This window comes from Onychostoma macrolepis, chromosome 23 (assembly GCF_012432095.1).
Source record: "Onychostoma macrolepis isolate SWU-2019 chromosome 23, ASM1243209v1, whole genome shotgun sequence".
Classification (NCBI taxonomy): domain Eukaryota; kingdom Metazoa; phylum Chordata; class Actinopteri; order Cypriniformes; family Cyprinidae; genus Onychostoma; species Onychostoma macrolepis.
Window position 1 is genome coordinate 884,670 of NC_081177.1, and position 24,194 is coordinate 908,863.

Below are 24,194 nucleotides of genomic sequence, written 5' to 3' on the forward strand. Positions count from 1 at the left end.
TGATTTAGTACTGTTTAATTTTGTGACATTTTTGTGAAACATTGCAAATTTGCTTTGTGGTGGTCACTGTAACACTGTATTCTTTTCTTCAGAAATGTATTAGCTGTTGTCATATTCATAATGAGCCGCGTCCGCGGTGTCTGTACACGATGTTCCGTCGCTCTTAACGTCAATGAAACTCGGTGAAGCGGAAACGCAAACACAGACACGGACAGATGCGCGACGGATCAACAAGCGATCGATCGATCGGCGCGAATAAACGGAGAGTCACCGACAGACGCGCGGATGCGGAGCCGCTGGACCAGCGGAGGGCGTGGCCAGGAGAGAGGAGAGAGACGCGATTGGCTGGAGAGCTGCAGATGGAGGTGGGGTTTCGGAGCTTCTGTTCCGCAGGAGATTGGGGGGGTATTACCGGGTGCGCGTGCGCTCAGCGCGTTTTTACCGCAGTGTCTCTGGATTAGTGCGCGGCGCTGCGGCACTCCGCTCGGTTCTCAACAGGAAGAGCGAGAAAAAGCGACCGAACAGCGTCCGTGAGCACCAGCCGTTCCATCGTGATTATTCCCAGCGGTTATCAAAGCGGCGCGCACCGGAGACATGGCCAAAGACGACGAGAAGAAGGAATCCGGGGAATGGAAGGAATTCTTCTGGAACCCGCGGACGCACGAGCTGCTCGGGAGAACGGCGAGCAGCTGGGGTGAGTGTGCCTTATATAAGGAGCTCGATTTAACGGCGGCGCGTGATTCCGGTGCGTTCATTCATTTTAACCGGAACGCGTTGCGCAATGCGTCTCCCTCTCTCTCTCGCTCTCTCTCTCTCTCTCTCTCTCTCTCTCTGTGTGAATGCATCAGGCCCTAATGTAAAGTGTTAAAGGACAATCTGACGATGCTGATGGTGCTGCTGTTGCGCGCTCCCGTGTGTGTGTGTGTGTGTGTGTCTGTGTGCGCGCGCGCGCGCTCCTCCGTATGCGTTATTGGTGAACAGGTGCAGAGAGCTGAATGAGGTTACTGTGTCCGTGCACGTCTCGCTCGCTGAGATCGTTTAACGGATCGCGAACGCGCATCCGATCGTTCCTATCAAACTGATCGATCGCACGGGCGCGCGCAAGGTTATTCGGTGAGTGTCCTCCGCGCGCGCTCACGTGACGTGACGTGGTTTCGCTCACATCCGGAGCAGCAGCATCCATCAGGAGTTATATAACCATATACAGAACACACACACACACACACATCTTTCAATCTTCACATCGATTTACAGTGGCTGTCACGAGCTCGGATTTGTTTATGTCATTTACTATGTGTGTGTGTGTGTGTGTGTGTGTGTTATAGTAATGATGCATTAATGGCTTTCACGCAGCTTTGTGTTCTGGTAAATGACTTTGAGCTGAGTCACCCACTCTAGTGTGTGCGTGTGTGTGTGTGAGAGAGAGAGAGAGTGTGTGTGTGAGAGAGAGAGAGAGAGAGAGAGAGAGAGAGAGAGAGAGAGAGAGTGTGTGTGTGTGGCCTGATGTGTCTTTGATGAGCTATCAAAAATAAATTCAGATTTTTGCTAATATTGTGGAAGAGGGTGAACAGAAACTACATTCATATATATATATATATATATAGAAATACATTTTTTAAATTTCTCTTCAGTCTGAATCTAAAACGTATTTTTACTGAAGAACTAACAGTGACAGTAAAATCTCTTATTCCAGTTAAAGAAAAACACTTAAATGCAAAGGACTGTTTATAAAGATACAAGATATGTCATATTGCTTCTAATAATATAGACCAAATATGTTAATTAATAATAAAACTAAACCACACATATTAAATTAAATTCATCATTACATTTCTTTTAATCAAGAAATAATCTCTAGGCTGCAATATACCTGACAATCATATTCTTTACAATATAATAATGATGATAATAATAATAATAGTGTTTATTTTCTATTGCGCCTTTAAATGTTACTTCTGAAAGCGCTTTACATAAACAAATAAAACATCAAAATACACCATATAAAAATGATAAAATAAGCAAAAAAGGAAACATTCATTCAAAATACTTAAAAATAAGGATAACATAAAATTAATAGGAAAATTCAAGTTAAATCTACCCTAAAGAAAGTTTTAAGGCGAGATTTAAAAATATTAAGAGATTTCACCTGAAATATAGACCAAATATGTACATTTATCATTTGCGTTTATAATATTACAAGCTTTGAATGTCATATTTCCTCACAGATTTGGGTGGAATCTGCTGCTTTAAACTGTTAAATAGATGTAATGCCATATTTAAAATCATAATTAAACTAAACTATGCATTAAATTAAATTAATCATTACATTTTTTTTTTGTTTTTTTTTTCAAAGGAAAGAAATTATTTCTAGGCTGCAATGTAATGTGTCTGTTAATTATTTTCCTTTTAATAATATAGATCAAATATGAAAATCATTAGAGTTTATAATATTATAAGATTTAAATGTCATATTTTCTCACATTTCTGTGGATTTGAATAGAATCTGCTGCTGTAAACTGATGTAATGCTATATGTTTAAAACATAATTGAACTAAACTATATATTCATTAAATTAGATTCATTACAAATTTTTAATCTGACCATCCAAATGCAAAACGACCAATTCTGCAAAAACAAACAGACCAGATCAAAGACAGATCAATGTGTGTGTGTGTGAGATAGAGAGAGTGTGTGTGTGTGTGTGTGTGAGAGAGAGAGAGTGTGTGTGTGTGTGTGTGTGTGAGTGAGTGTGTGTGTGTGTGTGTGTGTGTGTGTGTGTCATATTATGTCAGATGAGTTCACTGGCTGGGTTTCATATGTATTGCTGCATCTGATTGGCCGAAAGCATCGATGACATCAGCGGCTCACAGCGAATGAGAGGAGGAGACTCTAATCTGACTCCCATCCCCCACTCCACCCATCAGAGAGAGAGAGAGAGAGAGAGAGAGAGATAAGACAAAGAGCTAAAATAGACTGAAAATAATGCTGAAAAAATGGAAGAGGGAGAGGGAGAGAGAGAGCATGTAACAGAATGAGTAGAGTATGTAGAGAGAGAGAGAGAGAGATCGAGATGGAGAGATAGAGCTGGAGGAGGCAGTGGTTTTAGTGTAAGAGGATTTATTCAGTCTGTCCTGACATTTGCTCAGTGATGGACGAATGAGAAACACGGATGACATGAAGATGGAGTGAATGAAGGGAATCTAGGTCACGTACACCACCTCAATATCACACACGCTTCATCTCTTATTACACGCAATACTGCATTCTGATTAGTTGGGTGTTTGATGATAATGTGATTCTCTAGACATACATCCACTAGATTATAACAAATACATTTACAAACAATTACATGTAAAATAACCTTTTAATGTTGTAAAATTCATCAATTTATTTTTATATAATGCCACTCAGATGAAGTGCATTTAACACCTAACAAAATTACATGCTAAAAACAACATGTTATACTTAACCATTCAAAATATTATATTTTAGTCACTTTGTTAGGCTGCTATGGTCAATAAATAGTTCATCCAAAAGTGAACACTAGCTGAAAATCCTGCTCTTCCTCAGTTCATCTGAGATCAGGATGAGTGTTTCTTCATCAGGTTTGTAGAAATGTGTCTCTGCATCAGTGTCTCAGCAATGGATGCTCTGCAGTGAATGGGTGCCGTCAGAATGAGAGTCTGATAAAAACATCACAATAATCCACAGCACTCCAGTCCATCAGTTAACATCTGGAGAAGACAAAAGCTGAAACTAATCCAGCATTAACACGTTTTTAATTCAAACAACGCTTCCTTCAGTGAAAAAGTGTTCTGGTCTGAATCAGGAGAGAAATCTGCAGATCAAGCAGCGTTTACAAGACAAAACAGCTCTAAACAAACATGTGGCTGGATTTTGATGTGATGTTAACTGATGGACTGGAGTGCTGTGGATTATTGTGATGTTTTTATCAGACTCTCATTCTGACGGCACCCATTCACTGCAGAGCATCCATTGCTGAGACACTGATGCAGAGACACATTTCTACAAACCTGAAGAAACACACTCATCCTGATCTGGGCTGGTCCTGAGGAGGAGCACATTTTCAGATAATGTTAATTTTTGGGTGAACTGTTCCTTTAAATTTCTCTCCTCAACACTGTTATCACAGACAATGATGTTAACATACTCTGGCAGGTGAAACTAATGTTCTGTGTGTGTGTGTGTTCTGCAGGTCTGATTCTGTTGTTCTATCTGGTATTCTACACGTTTCTGGCCGGCATGTTCTGTCTCACCATGTATGTCATGCTGCTGACGCTGGATGATTATAAGCCCACTTGGCAGGATCGTCTGGCTACACCAGGTACACACACACACACACACACACACACACACACACACACACACACACACACACTGACTCTGTGTGTTTCTCTAGGCATGATGATTCGGCCAAAAGGCGATCCTCTAGAAATCGTTTATAATGTGGAGAAAACAGAGAGTTGGGATTCATACATTCAGGCTTTGGACAACTTCCTTGCACGTAAGTAAAAAAAAGACAGATTCTTATTTAAAAATATATAAAACAACATGCAACGATGTTGCAAGCAGTACATTGTTACATTTTTGACTCACAATCACAGTGTGTGCGTTTCATATGGAAGAGATGGTGCTCGCAACACCACGGTCATGGGTTCGATTCCCAGTGAATGCATGAACTGAAAAAAAAAATGTATGCCTTCAATGCAATGTAAGTTGCTTCAGATGAAAGCAGCTACCAAATGCATGAACAGAAATATAAATTTGTTACTCTGCAGTTTATCACAAAACAATGTCAAGTATCTGTGATTTAAGAATAATTCAGTTATAAATAAACACTGATTTACTCACCCTCATATCGTTCCATCGTTCCATGACTGTTAAATATCATAACCGTGTATAATTCTACAGGCCGGTGCTATTTTAGTGCTATTTATTATAGTTGTATTAATATTTTTATATAGGTTTTAATTTGTATATGTTCAATTTTCATTTTAATTTCAGTTTAATCCTTAGTAATTTTCTTACGAGTCATTTTTAGCATTTTTTTTCTTTTAAACTTTACTATATTTAGGTTTATTTTATTTTTATAGATTAAGTTTTAGTTTTTATTTCCAGTTTGCAGAAATGGCAGGTAAATTAAATAAACATAACATTTTTAAATAAAAAGACTGAAACAGTATTTTCTTGTAAAACGCACTCCAGTTATTTTTGTTTACAACTTTGAAAAATTATTTTTTACAGTCTTGTCGAGGCAACATTTTTTATTTCTATTATAGTCAACTAAAACTAAAACCATAAAAACAGATTTCCATTACTTGATAAAAAAAGTTAACTGAAATAAAATAAAATTTAAACTTTTTATGAAAATTTCATTTTCATAAAATTATATAAAATTAATAATTACTAAAACTTTAACTAATATTGACATGAAAACAGCAACTATAAAAATGAAATCTAATTCAAAATAATAACAAAAACTACAACAGTATCTCAATCATACTAAAACAACAATGTAATATTTATATTTATTTTCAGCTAACAAACATGTTTTTAACTCTTTCCCCGCCAGCGTTTTTGAAAAAAGTTTTCCAGAGTTTTTGCTGATTTTCATTCAAATTTCATGGCCCCCAGAATATTTTGTTGTATGAATATGAACATGCAATACATCAGACCCTTTACTTTAAAAAAAAAAAAAAAAAAAATCTGTTTTATTCTAGCTTCAAGCATTGTTTTTAAAAAAAATTTTTTATCAACACTTGAATGTAGGTAGGTTTCATAAAAAAAAAATTTTGAGCAAAAAGCTGAGAAAATCGCATTTTTTTTCAAATACTACATCTGGATCATATGGAAGCCCGTTTCCGCCACTGAATAATAATTAAAAAAAAGGTTATTGTGACTTTTTATCTCACAATTCTGACTTTTTTCATAGAATTGCGTGATATAAACTCACAATTGCGAGTTATAACGTCAGAATTACGATTTATAAAGTCACAATTTCGAGATAAAAACTCGCAATTCTGACTTTTTTTCTCGCAATTGCAAGTTTATATTTCACAAATCTGACTTTTTTCTCGCAATTGCGAATTTATATCTCGCAATTCTGACTTTTTTTCTCGCAATTCTGACTTTTTTCTCACAATTGCGAATTTATATTTCACAATTCTGACTTTTTTCTCGCAATTGTGAGTTTATATCTCGCAATTCTGACTATTTTTCTCAGAATTATATGAGATATAAACTCACAATTGCGAGTTATAAAGTCAGAATTAGGATTTATAAAGTCAAAATTGCGCAATTCTGAATTTTTTCTCACAATTCTGACTTTTTTCAGAATGCAATTCTGAGTTTATATCTCGCAATTCTGACTTTTTTTCTTGCAATTCTGACTATTTTTCTCAGAATTGCGAGTTATAAAGTCAGAATTATGATTTATAAAGTCAAAATTGTGCAATTCTGACTTTTTCTCTTGCAATTGCGAATTTATATCTCGCAATTCTGAATTTGTTTTCGCAATTCTGACTATTTTTCTCAGAATTATGAAATATAAACTCACAATTGGGAGTTGTAAAGTCAGAATTACGATTTATAAAGTCACAATTGCGAGATAAAAACTTGCAATTATGACTTTTTTTCTCACAATTGCGAGTTTATATCTCGCAATTCTGACTTTTCTTCTCACAATTCTGAACTGTGAGATATAAACTCGCAATTGCAAGCTAAAATCCAATTTTGAGGGGACTGATATGTTCTCAGAATTGTGAGTTTATATCTCGCAGTTCTGACTTTATTTCTCATAATCGCGACTTTATGTCTCGCAATTGTGAATTTATAGCACACAATTCTGACTTGATTTCTCATAATTGTGACTTTATGTCTCGCAATTGTGAGTTTATATCATGCAATTATGAGAAAAAAAGTCCGAATTGTGAGCTAAAAAGTCGCAATTACCTTTTTTATTTTTTATTCAGTGGTGGAGACGAAGCTTCCATATGATCATATTCAGTAATATTATCAAAGCAAAGATGCAGTAGATGGCTTCCATCAGTATCCCAAAGCTTCACAGGCCTTTAACACTTTCTGGATTGACATTCACTCGGTAAGATTAGACAGCTTTCATTTATACGTGGTTAGTGTTGATGATCGCATTATTTTTCATATGCATATGCTTACATATGAGATCGATCGTTTCTGTGTCTTCCTGGTCTGTGTTTTTGATCGGCACTTTCTAGACTTATTCAGGAGATGTGTAACAGCGCCCCCTAGCGTATAACAGTGAAAACACGGAAACCCGGAAAATTCTGTGTTTGGCGGGGAAAGAGTTAATAGCTTCCTCAGGAGGAGGATCATAAGCTCTGTGTCTGTTTCTCTGCAGCCTATAATGACTCTCAGCAGGCGATGAAGAACGATGCCTGCATCCCGGATCAGTTCTTCATCCAGGAGGACAGCGGCGAGGTGCGCAACAATCCCAAACGCTCCTGCCAGTTCAACCGCACCATGCTGGGGAGCTGCTCCGGACTCGAGGACCGCACATACGGATACCAGGACGGAAAACCCTGTGTGCTCATCAAACTCAACCGGGTAACTGCGCCGATCACTCATAATAATAGCAATAATACACGAGATGAATCCAGAATGCACTGAATGTTCAATGCTGGCATCTATTGATCAGCCACAGCCTGTGGAAGCTTCTTACCATGGAAACCCGTTTCTGCAAACGAATAAATAAAACTGAATACATATTTGAGTCTTTCTACCTAGTAGTTTTTCTCAGAATTAGGCATTTAATTTTTTTTTTTTTGTCATAATTCAGCATTTATATCTCATAATTCAGACTTTAATATCTCATAATTTGGCATTTATTTATTATCTCAAAAAACAAAATACATAATTGGGACTTTTTATCTAGCAATTCTGACTTTTTTCTCATAATTCAGCATTTATATATCATAATTCATACTTTAATATCTCATAATTTGGCATCTATTTATTATCTCTAAAAAGAAAATACATAATTGGGACTTTTTATCTAGCAATTCTGACTTTTTAAATCTCATAATTCAGACTTTTTCCCCCTCATAATTCTGCATTTATATCTCACAATTCAGATTTGAAAATCTCATAATTTGGCATTTATATATATATATTTTAAAAAAGTGACTTTTTATCTAGCAATTCAGACTTTAATATCTCAGAATTCGGCATTTATATCTCACAATTAAAACTTTTTCTCACAATTCTACAATTCTATCTCATAATTTGTCATTTATATCTTATAATTCATAATTTTCCTCATAATTCGGCATTTGTATCTCACAATTATGACTTTTTCTTACAATTCTACACTTCTATCTCATAATTCACATAATTCAGATATTTTTTTTCTCTGAATTCTGAGTTTACATCTTGCAATTTCTCGTTCATATCCTGCAATTCTAAGAAAAAAGTCCACATTGAGAGAAATGAACTAGTGAGAATTATTAAGTCACAATTACCATATTATTCCTGTCCACAGCAGAAACAAGCCGTAAATAACAAGCTCTTCTGTGCTGGTCCTCTTTGGACATTTTGAGTTAAAATCTGAAGCTGTTTAGAAATGCATAAACATGGAAGTTTAAAAAATAATGCTAGATCCCAGAAGTGTAAACTATTTTAATAACAGTACTTCACTACTGTACTTCAGTAATATTTTGCGCAGTCTGCACTTTACTTGAGTTTTGTCAAAATGGAAAACTTGCAAAAGCAACCATTTATTTATTTTTTTTTCAAATGTTTTCGGTTTATGAAAACTAGGATGCAGCCGATAATACAAACACAAATTCGAGCTGCAAATAGCATCAGAAATCATTAGCTGCATTTCTCAAAACCATTGTAAGCTTAAGTACATCGTAGACCCATTAAAACCAATGGAGCTACGATCAACTTAAACTTACGATGCTTTTGAGAAACGCAGCCCAGATCAGTTACCTTTGGTCTGAATGAAGATGCTGACGGTGCTTTGTTTGCTCCTACAGGTGATTGGGCTGCGGCCAAGTAATGACGGAAAGTCTCCAATCGTCTCCTGTTTAGCAAAGGTGAGTAAGATCTGCCTGACCTTCATCACTAACAGCCAGTCAAGCATGAATTAGACTACATCTGTAATGTTTGTTCATTGCATCCCTCCATACTCAGGGATATAAGGAAGGAGACGAGTCGGTAAGAAATAGATTAGTCTGCACACAGCATCCCTAACCTTAGACTAGTGCACATCTTAAACTAGTACAGAACAGGCCCTGCATTCTGAGGTTAGTAGACATGTAGTGTTGCATCACTTCTAAAAGATCAATGTGATCAATCTCCTCATGTCCTCTGTCTCTGATCGATGGTTTAGAGTGTTTTATCCAGTAAAAGCTGGTTTAGTGTAATTGTTCAGCGGCTGCTTCTCGTCTCAAATCTCGACTGGTTTTGATCAAGTAAGCGTCAGAATAACTGCAGTCATGTCTCCAGATGAACACTTGCTGGACTGAAGCAGCTCAGCTTTAATCATTTTCTAGAAACTTCAGCGCGTCTCAAACCTGATCATCAGGATCTTCTGAGGAGCTTTACTCTCACTGTTCCTCAGCGGAGGAATGATCTTCATCTCACATCTTCTGAGGAGCTTTATTCCTTCATCTCTCCATCAGCATTGCATTATATGTTTGGATCATTTCAATCTCAGTTTACAGATTATTGTAGATATAGAGCGATGACTGATATTTAGATTATTTAATGTCAGCATCTGCTGCGCTGTTATAAACATCTCACTGATTTGCATCACAAGGCTCAGAAGATGGCTCAGATGAATGAAACCACTCCTGCAGTCGAATACTTCCCTCCAAACGGAACCTTCAACCTCATGTACTATCCATACTACGGCAAGAGAGCACAGGCAAGAACACACACACACACACACACACACACACACACACACACACACACAGGTGTGTGATTATATACGTGTGTAACCGCTCTCTGTGCGTGTGTTTCAGGTGAATTATTCTCAGCCCCTGGTGGCTGTGAAGTTCACAGACATCTCTTTCAACACGGACTTCAACGTGGAGTGTAAGATCAACTCTAGCACTCAGTTCAAGATCAGCGAAAGAGACAAGTTCGCCGGCCGCGTAATCTTCAAGCTGCGCATCAACAAAGCGTAGAGCAACTGCATCTGCCACACACACACACACACGCACACACACACACACACACAGGAGATGGTAGGAGTCATTCATATCTCAAAGTGTTCAATGTATTTGTCCGTCCCCTTTCTCCTGTCTACACGATGGTTTCTCTCTGTGTGTGTGTGTGTGTGTGTGTGTGTGTGTCTTTCTATCTCTGTGTGTTTTGAGTACTCTTGACTGTCGTCATATCCAGCTGATATCGTTCCAAAGTGAAATCAAGAGAGCAGGAAAACATCATCAAGCCTTTCTAGATCTCTAGACACAATCATCACGAACAATCCAGTGAATTCAGAGGGACCACAATCATCCAAAACCTGCCAAGAAATTATATTTCACATAAAGAAAATTGTGCTCCCGAAATATGGGAAAATAACATTGTGATGTGAAAAATCTAAAATAGGCTTCATTTTCTGTATGCAAAATATAATTTCTTACCTTTTTCTTTTGATATCAAGCTAAAATGTGACCTGGATTCACTCGTTTGGTCTATATAATGGCTTTTATGTTACTGAGCGTATAACACAAATTAGGTAAAATCTGGTCAAATTCAGGATCATTCATGAAATAAAATCTGTAGAAATGCGCATACATGATCAATTAACAAACAGAGCCATAAAAATCGTCACAGACTGTAATCGACTCATATCTGTCACATATCTTTCTCTTAACTTGATATCTGTTTTATCTATTTATTTATTTATTTATTTAAGGTATAAGGTACATTTATAATGTTATTCATGTATTTATTTATTATCGGATTTGTGGTTTTTATTTTTTATATACATATGACAACGTTTGTGAAGACACTTTTGTAACACTGTAATGTTCACGAACGCACACACACACACACACACACACAAGCGAAGTTAAACTGAAACAATTGGCTGACGTTCTGCACATGCTCAGTTTGCACTCGACGACCGACACATTAGCCAATCAGCTTCAAGCTGCGCCAATCAGTTCGCCATTAATTAATTTGCCCAATCGACTGATCACATGTATCGTCCAGAACGGTTCGACCCATCTTTCTAAACGTGTACACAGCAATACCTTCAGGTCCGTGAGTGTACTGTTAATACTTGTAAATAATGCCAAATCTGAAGTAGTTAACGAAGAGAGTAGTTACGAAGAAAAGCGTGAAAAAAAAAAAAAAAAAAATTCAATGACGATTAAAATTTGCCAATCCAAGTAGATGAATGAACAAATGTGTTTTCTTCCCAAAAAGTGTTTTTTTAAATTAATTTGTTGTTGAGCACATCATGGGTTAGCACCCGTTAGCACAGCGGAAATATGACGCAAACATTAGCTGCATATGTTTCTGGAAACTTTAGTTCGTTTCTTCTTAGCTTTGGTAGAATCTTAGATTTTTATCATGTGATTTGACATTTGGATGTTCAAGGGGATTCGAGTCGAACGGACAAGTCAGACTCCTGATTTGAGAGCGAGACATTAGCGTAGTGCTTATTAGCGAACCACTAGCCTGCCGTCGTCGACGCGCGGGTGGCCTGTCTGTGTTTATTTTTTCTTTTGTGTTCCTTCATTCCGCCCCCAGTAGTGAATGTGCCGTGTTTCTATTGGGTTACTGCCACAGTGTTGTGCGTTTGAAACATTGGAGGGTGTGTGTTAGAAAAGTGTGTGGGGAAAAAAATAAAGAGCCAAACGCGGCCAAACTTTGAAATTAACGTCACTAGTCCATCCGTCGCACATCAGCACACAACTTACAGCCTGATGTTGGGATCGGTTCAATGTTTACACAGAGCAGTGACTAATAACTAGCTAAACTTACGCTGCCTGCCGTACGTTTACTACGATTTACTTCACGTGTGCTGCCTGACTGCTCTGCGTCACGGAATAGATTTTATATGTTTTTAAGATACGGTAAATCGAATTATTGCACATTATTTCCAACTTCTGTACTTTAGACGCAGCAGCGATGCATATTAGCATGTCGCTGCACCGAGCGTTTGTATACCGCGTGTGTAGATCACGCACATTATTCATACGGTTTATTCATTTCCGTAAGACGAAAAATCAAGCAGACAGGAATTTGGGACATCATTACCATGGAAACAGCACATGAAGTCATCAGTGATCTCACTTGTTAAGTCGTGGTCATGTGGTCACGTTGCTCAGTGCGAATTTTGCAGACGAAATCATTTCAATAGTTTCGCACAATGCCGAATAAAATGCTGACCATCAGAAAGCTATGGAAGCCTATTTCCACCACGTAAGAAAAACAATCAAGCTTTGGTCATATCAGATGAAATTATGACTTTCAGTGTGGTAATCATGAATTTAATAGTTTAAATTGAGATAAAATCGAAAATTATTAGAAGAATCGGAAAAAATCGAATCACTTTGATTTAGTCAGTTTCGACTTTATCTCATAATCATGACTACGTCGTAATTTCAACTTTTGAAGTCGATTAATATTGGCTTTTTATATCATGACTTTTTATGTCATAATTTTGATATAGTATCTCATAATTGACTTAGTATGTCAACATAGAGTCATAATTTCAACCTTTCGTCTCATAATTGTGACTTACATCAGTGTTGGCTTTTTATCTCATAATTACGACTTAATATGTAAATTTTGACTTTAAGTCAGAATTTCTACTTTTAAAGTCAGAAACTTAGGTTTTCGTCTCATAATTATGAATTTCTATATAAATGGTGACTTTTAAAGTCATAATTATGACATTACATCATAATTAAATTTTTTTTAAATCTCATATTCAACTTAGTATGTCAATTTTGACTTTTAAAGTCATAATTTCAACTTCTCGTTTTATGATTATGAGCTTTTGGCATAATTATGACTTTAAGTTATAATTCCAACTTTTTATCTCATAATTACGACTTAATATGTAAATTTTGACTTTAAGTCAGAATTTCTACTTATAAAGTCAGAAACTTAGGTTTTCGTCTCATAATTATGAATTGCTATACAAATGGTGACTTGTGACTATGTCAATTTTGACTTTTAAAGTCATAATTTCGACTTCTCATTTCATGATTATGAGCTTTTGGCATAATTATGACTTGAAGTCATTATTTCAACTTATAAAGTCATAATTCCAAATTTGTATCTCATGATTATGACTTGCAAAGCATGATTTGTTTTTCTTACATGGAAGAAATGGGCTTCCATAAAAAGCGAACTGATTTTTAAGTGACTTTGGTGTTTTTTGCCTGCAAAATTTCACAAGTGTGACCTCACATTTACAGCTTCAATCACGCCTACACGCTTCGGACAATATCAACGATGACACGGCGACAAACACGTGCTTACACAAACAATGGCAATGACAAACACACCTGCGCTACGAGAACCTCATTCGAGAGCTTTCCACTCACACACACACACACACACACACACTCACTGACGGCACCGTTGAGCTCTTTGTCCCCGTCTGTGTTTCTCTCCAAACCAATAACGCGACACGCTCGTCACTTTGAGTTCTCGCCGGATGACTTATATAGCTTACAGACTCATCCCGGTTTCTCATCTGTCCTTCATTGTGAGACGGTGTCTTATTCTTTCTTCACTCTCTGTAAAAACACTGCTCAGAAACTAGATGTATCTTATTAAATATCCTGAATATACTGTTATATATTGCCTGACATGAAAATTGTGAAACTTATATTCGAAAAACAAATGATTATCGTTATAAATGAAAAATGGAAACAGGAAATAAAAACATTTTGTGTTTAACAAACATTTTTGCCTAAAAGGTCTTATTTCAAACCGAATGCATGTCATGCACTTCTGTTTCAAAATAAATGCAATTGCAATGACTACAGATTAACACAAACATTATACATGCATATATTTTATGCATTGCGATATGAAGCCATAATATGAAATTATGACAAGATATGAAGAACATGAATGCATTTTTTTTTTTTTACAAAGACAAATGTATATGAATGGTGTACGTACCGAGAGCTTTATCATCTTATGTAATGAGACTTTGGCAGAAGCTCTGGCAGCTGTGATTCCAGATCTGATCCTACAGGAAAGAAATTCACAAAACTCTCTAAAATCTCAGTTGTTTTTCTGCGATTATTGATTCTGAATTGGTTTTGCTTTAGGATTCAGATTTCACATTGGTCATGAAGTGGCGTTTAACACTGTACCAAATGTGTCTGGTTTTTTAAACATCACTTGAAGTTAGTTTCTACCACATGAACTAGTGGAGGGTTTGATTGGAAACACAACCTTTGGCATCAGCCACAAAAGATACGGGAAGTGTTTCCTGATAAGTCTGTTTGTTTTACTATCTTAACTATGCACCATTACACAGCTAGTTGCGTGTTTTTGTTTGCATTTTGCTGTTTCAGATCAGACCTGTGGCACATTTATTGGTCATGACCCACCAGTTGAGAAACACCGAGATTAAGTGGAGACTTTTGCTCCTGCTTTACAGATTTTCCCTTGAGAAAAACACCCCAATAACAAAACAAGATTTGACAAGATATTAAAGTCTGTAAACTGAAACATTTCATCATCAAATTCCTCCAAAGATTAAATGATCTGAGCTGCTTTAAACATCTGTCTTATTGCTCTATATACTCTTACCGCATGACAAATAATGACATAAATGTGTCTATTCTGCATTTATCCTAGAAGGGCATTTTAGGAGAAACATCTGAGACGAAGCTGATACATTACTCAGTTAGCCTCTGAGCTTTGAAAGAGCAAGCCGTAACATTGTTTCATTTGAGTATTTTAATATCTGACACTGTTTGAGCAACAGATTTTGTAAAGAAATGTCTTTGTTCCTTAGAATGTAAGCGTTTGCATGCACTTATTGGTCTATTAATAAGATTTGAGATTTCCCTGCTAAACTGCTCATAAATCATTTAATAAAACTAGGAACACAGCGACATCTAGTGTACAAATGAGAGACGAGAACATTTCACCTGCTGGACCAGAAGATTAATGAGACTCTTTTCACACCAGACAGGAAGAAAACACCTAGCAACCGCATAGCAACGCAATAAAAGGCACTTGGAAGAGCCTAGCAACCAGTGCAAGGGCCAAAATCACTCATTATTTCCCATAAGAACATATAAAAATTAGTGCTGGGCAACAATTAATTGCATCCAAATTAAATGTTTTTCTTTATATAATATATATATATTTTTTAACTTTACACCATAGTGTAACTAAATATGTACAGCACCAAAATAAGTGAAAGTTTCCTCATATTCATTGCTGAAAATACAATTTGCATTTGTTTTTAATTTATTTTGTAAATGATTTGCTGGATAAAATCTATGAATGAGCTTATAAAAACTTCTTTAATCTTATTTCTAAGATAATATTTCTGCGGTAACAACCACACTTTTCTCCAGAAAATGAATTTTCCATTTAATAAAGAGGTCCAATGAGACAAAACATAAGGTACAGTAAAAATTTCTCTTTGGAAAAGAGTACAAATAGCTCTATTATTACCAATATATATATATATATGTTGGAGCTAAGCTCTGCAGGACACCGGCCCTCCAGGACCGAACTTGGTGAACCCTGGTTTAATTCATGCATATTAAGATGTTAAGACTCAAAACTAATGTAGTAGACCTTGCTAGCTGCAATATTAGCAAAAATTTCCGCAACACGTCTTTACTGCAGCAAATTTAGGTGTTGCGGTAAAGACCTTGTGTTGCGTTAGAGACAAGTTCAAGGTTTACTGTATATTAAATTACAAATATTCAGTCTATTGTAAATTATATTTAAACATGACATTTTGTAACCCTAGATGCTGCATGCCTCAAATCAGTTTGTTGCAACAAACACATCAACTTTAGTAGATAATATTTTTTAAACATGAAAAACAGTTAAAGAGTTCCTTACTGCAAAACTAATACTATCTTTTACACATGCAATACCCTCTGTTTTCTGTTTATTTTACTGTTGTTCTGTACAGTAGCCTGTTTTTGATTTCATGGCACTTACCGACACAAGATGTCATTACCGCAGCTCTGCTTTATTATTTTTTTCCACATTTTTTTAATATCAGTATTTAAAAAAACTGCACAAAATTTGAAAGCTATTGGAATATTACGTTTTATAGAAATTAAAAAAACTAAAAATGTATATAATGAAAATTATTGTAATGTTGCGGTAAGGACATTTTGTAAGAAGAAGAGTTGAAAAACATAAAACATAAACATGTTTCAGACAAAAATCTTAATGACTTTTTACCTTTATATACAGTGTCTTTTACACAGCTGAGACTCCCTTTAAGAGAGTGCTCCTAATCTCAGCTCCTTACCTGTATAAGACACCTGGGAGCCAGAAATCTTGCTGATTGATAGGGGATCAAATACTTATTTCACTCATTAAAATGCAAATCAATTTATAACTCTTTCTGGATTTTTTTGTTGTTATTCTGTTAATTATAGACTGATCATTTCTTTGTCAGCGGGCAAACGTACAAAATCATCAGGTGATCAAATAACCCCCCCCCCCCCACTGTAAGTATTACAGACTAAATTTTGAAGAGTCAAAAGTGCCCGTAGTTGCAGAAACACCCATATTCATAATAAATATACACTGTATTATATAAACAAAGACTTTTATTTTGCATGCGATTAATCGTGATCAATCATTGCCCAGCACTAATAAAAATATAAAAACATGACAGAATCACACATATAAACAAGCCAAATTGTATATATTAGGATACATAAATAAAGGTGACCGATCTTTTTCAGTGGTGGCACCTAATTTGTGGAATAGTTTACCTGTACACATAAGAACTGCTCAGACTGTTGGAATTTATTTAAGTCATTTCTTAAGACACACCTGTATTCCTTGGCTTTTATTTTGAGTTGAGACATTGTGACGTTTTTACTGTATTCATTTGGTTTGTGTGTGAGCTTTTCCGGCCATTGTGAAGCACTTTGGTAAATAAAATAAAATAAAATTGAACTGAACTGAACTGATATACCCACCGTATTTTCCAACAGGGAAGTAAGCAAGTTTCTGTGAATGTGCGAGACTTCCGGTCTACTATAAGGATAATTACAGTTTAGTAAACTGTAAAACTATTTTTACTGCAAACCAGAAATTTCATGAATATGATAATAAATTAATATAATATAACAACAAAATGCCAGTTTGCAATATCAAGCAGCATGTTTTGTACAGGTAAAATGACTGAGACCGGATTGTGCTACCCTGTCAGATTTTGCTACCTCCCATTAAAAAAGTAAGTAGTGCAGTTAGACAACGAAACATGCTACCTGTCAAATTATGGTTTATTATCATCTATACCTACCCTTAAAGCAATGCAAATACAGTGATTATGTGTTGTTCAGGGTTGTGGCTAGAAAGGATACAGCTACGGCCGGAAACCAAAATTATTTTTTCTACATGTTAGATTGTGTTTTAATAATGTCTACACCTACCCCAACCCTAAACCTACCTCTTACAGTATTGCAAATACAGTAATTATCGTTGTTCAGTGTGAGAAAAATGACATTGATGTGCGCATGCGCAGTAAATCCTGGAGGAAAATCTGGCGGGTAGGATAACATGTCAGGACACCGGAAGTCTCGCACATTCAAGTTACAAATAGCCGCTCACACACACACACACACACACACACACACACACATTTTTAAAACAACCTCAGAAGTTTTCTCATGTTGCGCGGGAGTGTTTGTATGTGTGTGTTAAGGCAGGTCCAACATGTTTCTGATCTCCAGCTCTTTCTGAGTCCGTCGGTGAATTTCTCGGATTGCCGCGACGACGACGCGCATGACAGGCTCCGCCTCCTCCTGCGTGCGCACGCACACCAGCTGCAGGAACGTGCTGCGGTCGGGCATCGCGTGAAACACCAGCTCTGCCGCGCGCTGCACAAGCCAGGGGTGATGCGGCGCTAAAACCTCCAGGTACGCATCGCGGCAAAGCTCTCCCAGGCTCCGCCCCTCGCGCTCTGTGCCCAGCTTCTCCAGCAGCAGCTGTAGCCATAGCAACGAGCGGTGGAGGCGGAGCAAAGTCCGACTGCCGGAGGGCGTTTGCGTGTCGAAGGAGACCACGCCCCTCTGAAGCTCCGCCTCCAGCATGGAGCGCACGGAGCTGTAGGCGTGCGGAGGGGGTGGGGCTTCGTGCTCACCGGCTGTTGCGGTCTGTCTGGCGGATTCTTCCAGCGAAAGCTGTCGGATGAGTGTGATCTTCTCCTCAACTTTATGAGTAAAAAAGCCCACCAGAGGGCCCAGAGCCTCCATGAACCTGCAGCACAGAACACAATCACTGTCTGAGACCGATGGAAGACAACAAATAAAAACTATATAAAAAAACGTACTTTTATCTTATTTTAGCTTGTTGCCAAGTAAATATTTCTAATTTTCATTTAGTTTAACTTGATGCACTAAAATAATAAAAAGACACTGAAATAAAAATGAATAAAAAAAATATATATAAATATATAAGTTAAATTTTACAAAAATTAAAAGGGAAACAGAAAACAGAAAAACTAAAACTAATCCAAAATATTAATTTATCCAAAATTTATCCAATCCAATATTAATTTATCCAAAATATTTAGTTTAATTCATTTAAAACTTTGGATGTGAATGCGAGTGTAGACATCTTACTGCTACATATGGTACATTTTGAATTTAAAAATCTACAAATTACTGTTGGTCTTACCTGTGTAAACATTCTTAAAATTTATCGTGATAGTTAATGCTATATAAATGTATACACACTATAAATAGCATTTCTTTGGAATGTATGGCGTTTTTTTTTTTTAGAAACGTCTCAAATGATAGAACGCATATATAAATAGACTAAACGTAAATGATCTTCAGTTGTGAAAAACAGAATGAAAGGCTCCAATGCAGAAGGCTTAGATGTGCTTTAAAGCAACATCATTTTTGAGGAATATAGTGCATGAAAAGTACATCTTTTTATAACCCTTTTTTGAGCCTATTTGGTGATCCATCAAAAAAAAGTTCAGATGGATGCATCCTTAATATAATTTCTGCTGTACTGATGTCATACTTGATGAGCTCCTCCCAGCAGAGCAGATAGGGATCCAGCAGCACATCGGAGGCGGGGCCGAGGGCGGAGCTTAGGTGCAGCAGGAGGCGGGACACCTGGAACTGCTGTCCGGCACACTCTCCGATGATGTCATTTCCTCCCAGCTCCTCAGGAACGGCAGCGGGAGCCACCTGATCATTACAGTCAGAGTCAGTGTGTGAAGGGTTAAAGTGCAGCGTTTGTGTCCTCGAGTCTCCAGGGGCCAGTTGTTCAAAAAGTTTAATCTGGATCAGAATGATCTGGATTTGGAAATCCTATGGTTTGCTATCCAGGATCAGGTAACCCATCTTACCTTTGTGCTGGTTTTTCAAAGCAAAATTGGATTGGATCACAATGATCACACTTTTTCAGATTTCCAAATCTGGATTACTAGTGCTCTACGGAGCCCCTAAAGGGACATGCTGATGAAAAAAAAAAAGATGCCAATGTTTTGCATTGCATTTACACAAATAACTACTGACTGGTCCATCTCTGATGATTGTGCCAATGTAGTTTACAATCAGTGATTTAAAAAAACAAAACTTTAAATTAAATATAACATTTTTGTTTGATACTGACAGCTGTTTGGGGATTTGGTGATATATTACATGTTACATATGTTGTATTTTTTGGAACAGTTTTAAAGTTTTATTACATTTTTGTTCCTGAAATCCACCGTTCTGCTGGGATCAGAATAATCCAGTTTTTTGGGATCAAAATATCCCAATTTTACTAAAACGTTTTGAACAACACAAACCGAGGATTTAATCCGAATTCAGAATCCTTTTTTTTCTCTTTTAAACAACCCATTTTCAAGATTTGATCCAATCCGATGGCCAAAATACTTTTGAACAACTGGTCCCTGATTCTCACCTGTCTGGCTGGCGTATACATGCTTAGACACGGCCGCCACGACTGCTCACAACTCTGAACGGTTCCTTGAGCTGGACAAAACCAGGAGACACACGGTTATTCAGTGTGTGTGTGTGTGTCGGTGTGAAAGGTCAGATTTACTCACGCAGCCACAGAGAGCTGAGAAACAGCAGCAGACTCAACAGGAGCGCGCTCAGCAGACACTGACGCAGGCGAGATGGCATTCTCAGCGCTGAAACGTCCGCTCTCGTCCTCCGACCCGCTGGCTAATGCTCCTATTGATCAGAGACAAACTCAGAGCAGCGTGACCTTTGAACCACTGCGCATGTCGCTCAATCAGGGCTGAACTCTCAATGACACAATGAATCTGATTTGAGTCAGCAAACAGGATGCCATTTGGAATTTCAGTAAAACTAAAATAGAACATTCACTTCTATCCATCTAGAGTTTCAATTCAATTCAAGTCTATTTGTATAGCGCTTTGTGCGCTGGTGTGTGTGTTCACTTGGATGGGTTAAATGGGTTAAAACCATACTTGGCCACACATCACTTCACTTTCACTTTCATGATACAAATCATTGCAAAGCAGGGGCCTGTACCATGAAGCCGGTTTAGCTGCTAGCCAGGCAAGTTTCAGTTTAGTTTGCACCAACTCTGGGTTTTAGGTACCATGAAAGTGGTTTCATCGCCATAGTAACTCAAGCTCCACAGCTAACCTGCTCCAGAAGGTTATGTTCTGGTTTAGAGATCTCAAACCGAAATTCGACCAATCAGATTCAAGCAAAGTGACACGTCTCTGACGCAATAAAGCCACTCCTCCAGTTTCTCTTACTCCAAATTAAAGGACGCTACATAGTAAACATTTTTAAATATAAAATCATCAGATTTTTAGAGATGATTATTTTTATAATTATTTTATATTATTTATATAATTATTATGCCCTTAATCCATTACACAAGCCAGCTTAGTTTAATGGTAATTATTAAGCTTTTATTTGTAACCCATAAGAACCCACAGTGACGCTGGTGTCACAAACACTGGTGATTATCTTTTTAAAGCATTATCCCTCACTTTCAACTCCCTAAGTGACATATAATGAACACCCAGGTTCAGTCATGTGACAATGTGGGCATTTTTTGTTGCCATGGTAACATTTCCAAAATGGTGTCCTGTCTAGTTAGCACATGCTACAGTGTCAGCAATTTTTAAAAACACTTGTTTTTGTTACCAAAGGTATGTTTCGACCCATGCAACAGTTCTAATGTTTTACTAACATATCCTAGATTACTCTTAACCTGATTTTAATACGTTTCTTGAGCAAATTGATATAAAACAAGTTACAAAGATATCGTGGTGACACATATGTCACATCGGGCTCTTAACCTTATGAAAGTAGGAGGAATTTTGATGTGAAGTATTTGTCACATTAAGAAAAATGGTAATGAGCTGCTCAATTAATTTAGCTGATTCAGTTATTTTAGTGTTATATATATTTCAAAGCATATTTTAACAAATCTACATGCATGTTTAACATGTTGACCTCCAGAGTAAGGTAGTTATTTATTTTTATTCAGTTTGCACATTTTCGAGTTGCGAAAAAAAAAAAAAATCTAAAAATTAATTTCTGTTTAAACCATATACCTGAAAAGGTAGAATTTTGATGTGTTACAAAAGAGTTGTTGTAAAATTTAATGGTCACAGTGATGTGGTTTTGAAACATGTTGTGGCAAAGCAAATAAACTATATTACTTCTGAAAAATGTTTTTGTTTTATCGTCCCAGAAAAGTAATCATTTTGATATATGTTGTGGAAAAGCAAATAAACAGAAAAAAAAAGTTTTTTTTTTAGTTTTTTTTTTTTAATTGAGGAATAAACGCCCAATGTAACATATGTCAATGTAACACCCGATTCATGTTATAAAGTTATCTCAATTAAAATCTGTTTGACGATTGATTGTTTTGACAGTGTTGAACTAAAAGAATTGTGTCTAATCTGAGAATGAATTGACAAAATTAGTCCAAATTTATGATGTAGTTTGTTGGTTTTGACATACATACAGCAGCAGTCTGCTGGACTAATGAAACCGTGTTACTCCATTGAATTCCTCTGAAATGTAATTCAGTAAATTACTTTTCCAGTAATTGCATTTCAAATTCCAACTGGCCACTTAATAAACAGAAAGAAGCCAGTTCTTCATTTCTGACACACACACACACACACACGTTTGTTTTTGTGAAAAGTGGGGACTCTCCATAGGCGTAATGGTTTTTATACTGTACTTACTGTATGTGCTATTGACCTACACCAACCCTACACCTAAACCTACCCCTTACAGGAGACTACAGGCATTTTAAACAATTTCAAGAAACCTTTGTTTACTTTATTTTTAAACTGGTTTTACAAATGAGGACGTCCCCAAAGGGAGGTTTTTGGAGATTTTGTCAGGTTTAGCTCACTTTTGGGTACAAATGTGTCTCCAAAATATGGTTAAGTAGGTACACGTACACATACACACACACACACACTTTTATTTCATATTTGATATTATTCACACTGTTGAAACATCAGACGCACTACAGACTGAAAGATTGCTTTCATACTCGCACAAAAACATGACGGATGTGGAAGATCCTCATAACCAGAGCAGCTCACAGAGATGGAATCCGCCACAGGGGGTGGGGCTTATCACTGACAGACAGCTCAAACAGCCAATCAACGGTAATCACCGCCGAACAGTCACTGTGATTGCTGGCGTTTCAGGGCAGGTTTTTCGACCGACTCTCTGCCTCCTGATTCTGAAACACAATTTTTAAAAAAATAGTATTTTTTTAAATAATAAACAATAAAATATTTCTTTACTTTTTTTTTTTTTTTTTTTACAGTGGTGCAGATTTGCTATAGTGTGTCTCACCTGTCGTCCTCGTCCACAGAACACCGTGGTCAGTCCCTTGTGCGCAGGGACGTGTTTGAGCGCATGCGGTTGTTTCAATTCTTTTAGCAACTCTGGGCTGCTCAAACCCACTGCAGGACAAAAACAGACAGAAAGACTCAAAACACAACCAGAAACACACAAACCCTGCATCAACAAACAACAACTAGTTATCAGGGCCCTTATTCACAAAACATCTTGCTGATTTAGGAGAAAATCTTAAAAAGAATGGCCGTGTCAGTCCTAAATTTTTGCTCTAAGAGCATTTCACAAAGTGGTTTAGCACTAAAACTAGCCCCTAAATCTGTGAAATGTTACTATTGAAGAGGAGTCCTAAGTCACAAACTATCCTAAAATGGCTGTCGCTAAGAATCTGCCTCGAATGTAAACATTTGAAGATAATGAGCTTTTGAAAAGTATCACCTTTGGTTTTGGAGGTCCAAATTTTCCTTTGATTATATCCTTGTTTTCATTAATCAGTTGGGCAAGGCGTAGGCTAACAGCTGTTCTTGAGTCCAGTTTGGTTTTATTTTACGTTTGCATGTCTTACTATCAGCAATGATTATTCTACTCTGTTAATTAAAAGGCTGTTTATATGCATATCCGATAATTGTTTACGAGAAGCACACATGTACAAGGCTGACAATTAGCTGAATACTTGTTTAATTAGTGACACTTAGCCTGCATTTTTAAACCTTTATTTGAATATAGCAATATAATATTGTGCTCTACAATAGTTCTATGAATAAATCTCTGACTGAGACTATCAGCCAATCACTGTGTGCATATTAGTAAGCATGCTGACATCATCGTGCACAAAAACATGATTTATACATCGTTTATGGAGCATTTTAGTTGGACGTTCATCAAACATGGTTTTGAGAACATTCACAAAATGTTTTCAAAATTATAAAACAGAACGTTTCCCTTAATGTTAATATTAGCATTAACATAACCAAAAAAAAAAAAAAATTAAAGAGTTTTTTTTTTTTTTTAAATTGACGTTTTGAACATTCAAAAATAACGGTTGCACTCACTCGGCCGTTCGTCGCAGTTTGGCGAAGAGGGCGTGGCTTTGTTTGGAGTTGTGGGCGGAGTTACATGATCAGTCTGTCATAGAGAGAAAGAAGAATC

At 36.8% G+C, this 24,194-nt stretch overlaps 2 protein-coding genes across 5 annotated transcripts in view; one reads left to right on the forward strand and one right to left on the reverse strand.

The window, feature by feature from the left end:
* Positions 1–414: 414 nt before the first annotated feature.
* Positions 415–13,941, forward strand: atp1b2a (ATPase Na+/K+ transporting subunit beta 2a). Its single transcript, XM_058762621.1, has 7 exons — positions 415–694; positions 4,217–4,345; positions 4,421–4,525; positions 7,397–7,602; positions 9,036–9,095; positions 9,821–9,928; positions 10,029–13,941. The coding sequence occupies exons 1-7, from the start codon at positions 595–597 to the stop codon at positions 10,191–10,193; spliced, it is 873 nt and encodes a 290-aa protein (XP_058618604.1). The 5' UTR covers positions 415–594; the 3' UTR covers positions 10,194–13,941.
* A 2,846-nt stretch (positions 13,942–16,787) lies between these two features.
* The window catches only part of LOC131531669 (alpha-2,8-sialyltransferase 8E-like), a 29,529-nt gene continuing 22,122 nt past the window's right edge, over positions 16,788–24,194 (reverse strand). For 2 of the 4 annotated variants that reach the window (XM_058762606.1, XM_058762607.1), the window contains exons 8-10: positions 24,098–24,170; positions 23,043–23,152; positions 22,644–22,926 (exon numbers count right to left, since the gene is read on the reverse strand). Coding sequence is in view for 2 of the 4 variants with exons in the window: in XM_058762610.1 (XP_058618593.1) it covers positions 17,907–18,465; positions 19,240–19,409; positions 20,131–20,201; positions 20,276–20,354 (879 nt within the window). In the remaining 2 variants the exon portion in view is untranslated. Of the gene's footprint in view, positions 18,466–19,239; positions 19,410–20,130; positions 20,202–20,275; positions 22,927–23,042; positions 23,153–24,097; positions 24,171–24,194 lie in introns of those variants that run through there. The other 2 variants (XM_058762610.1, XM_058762609.1) reach the window with 2 other exon arrangements.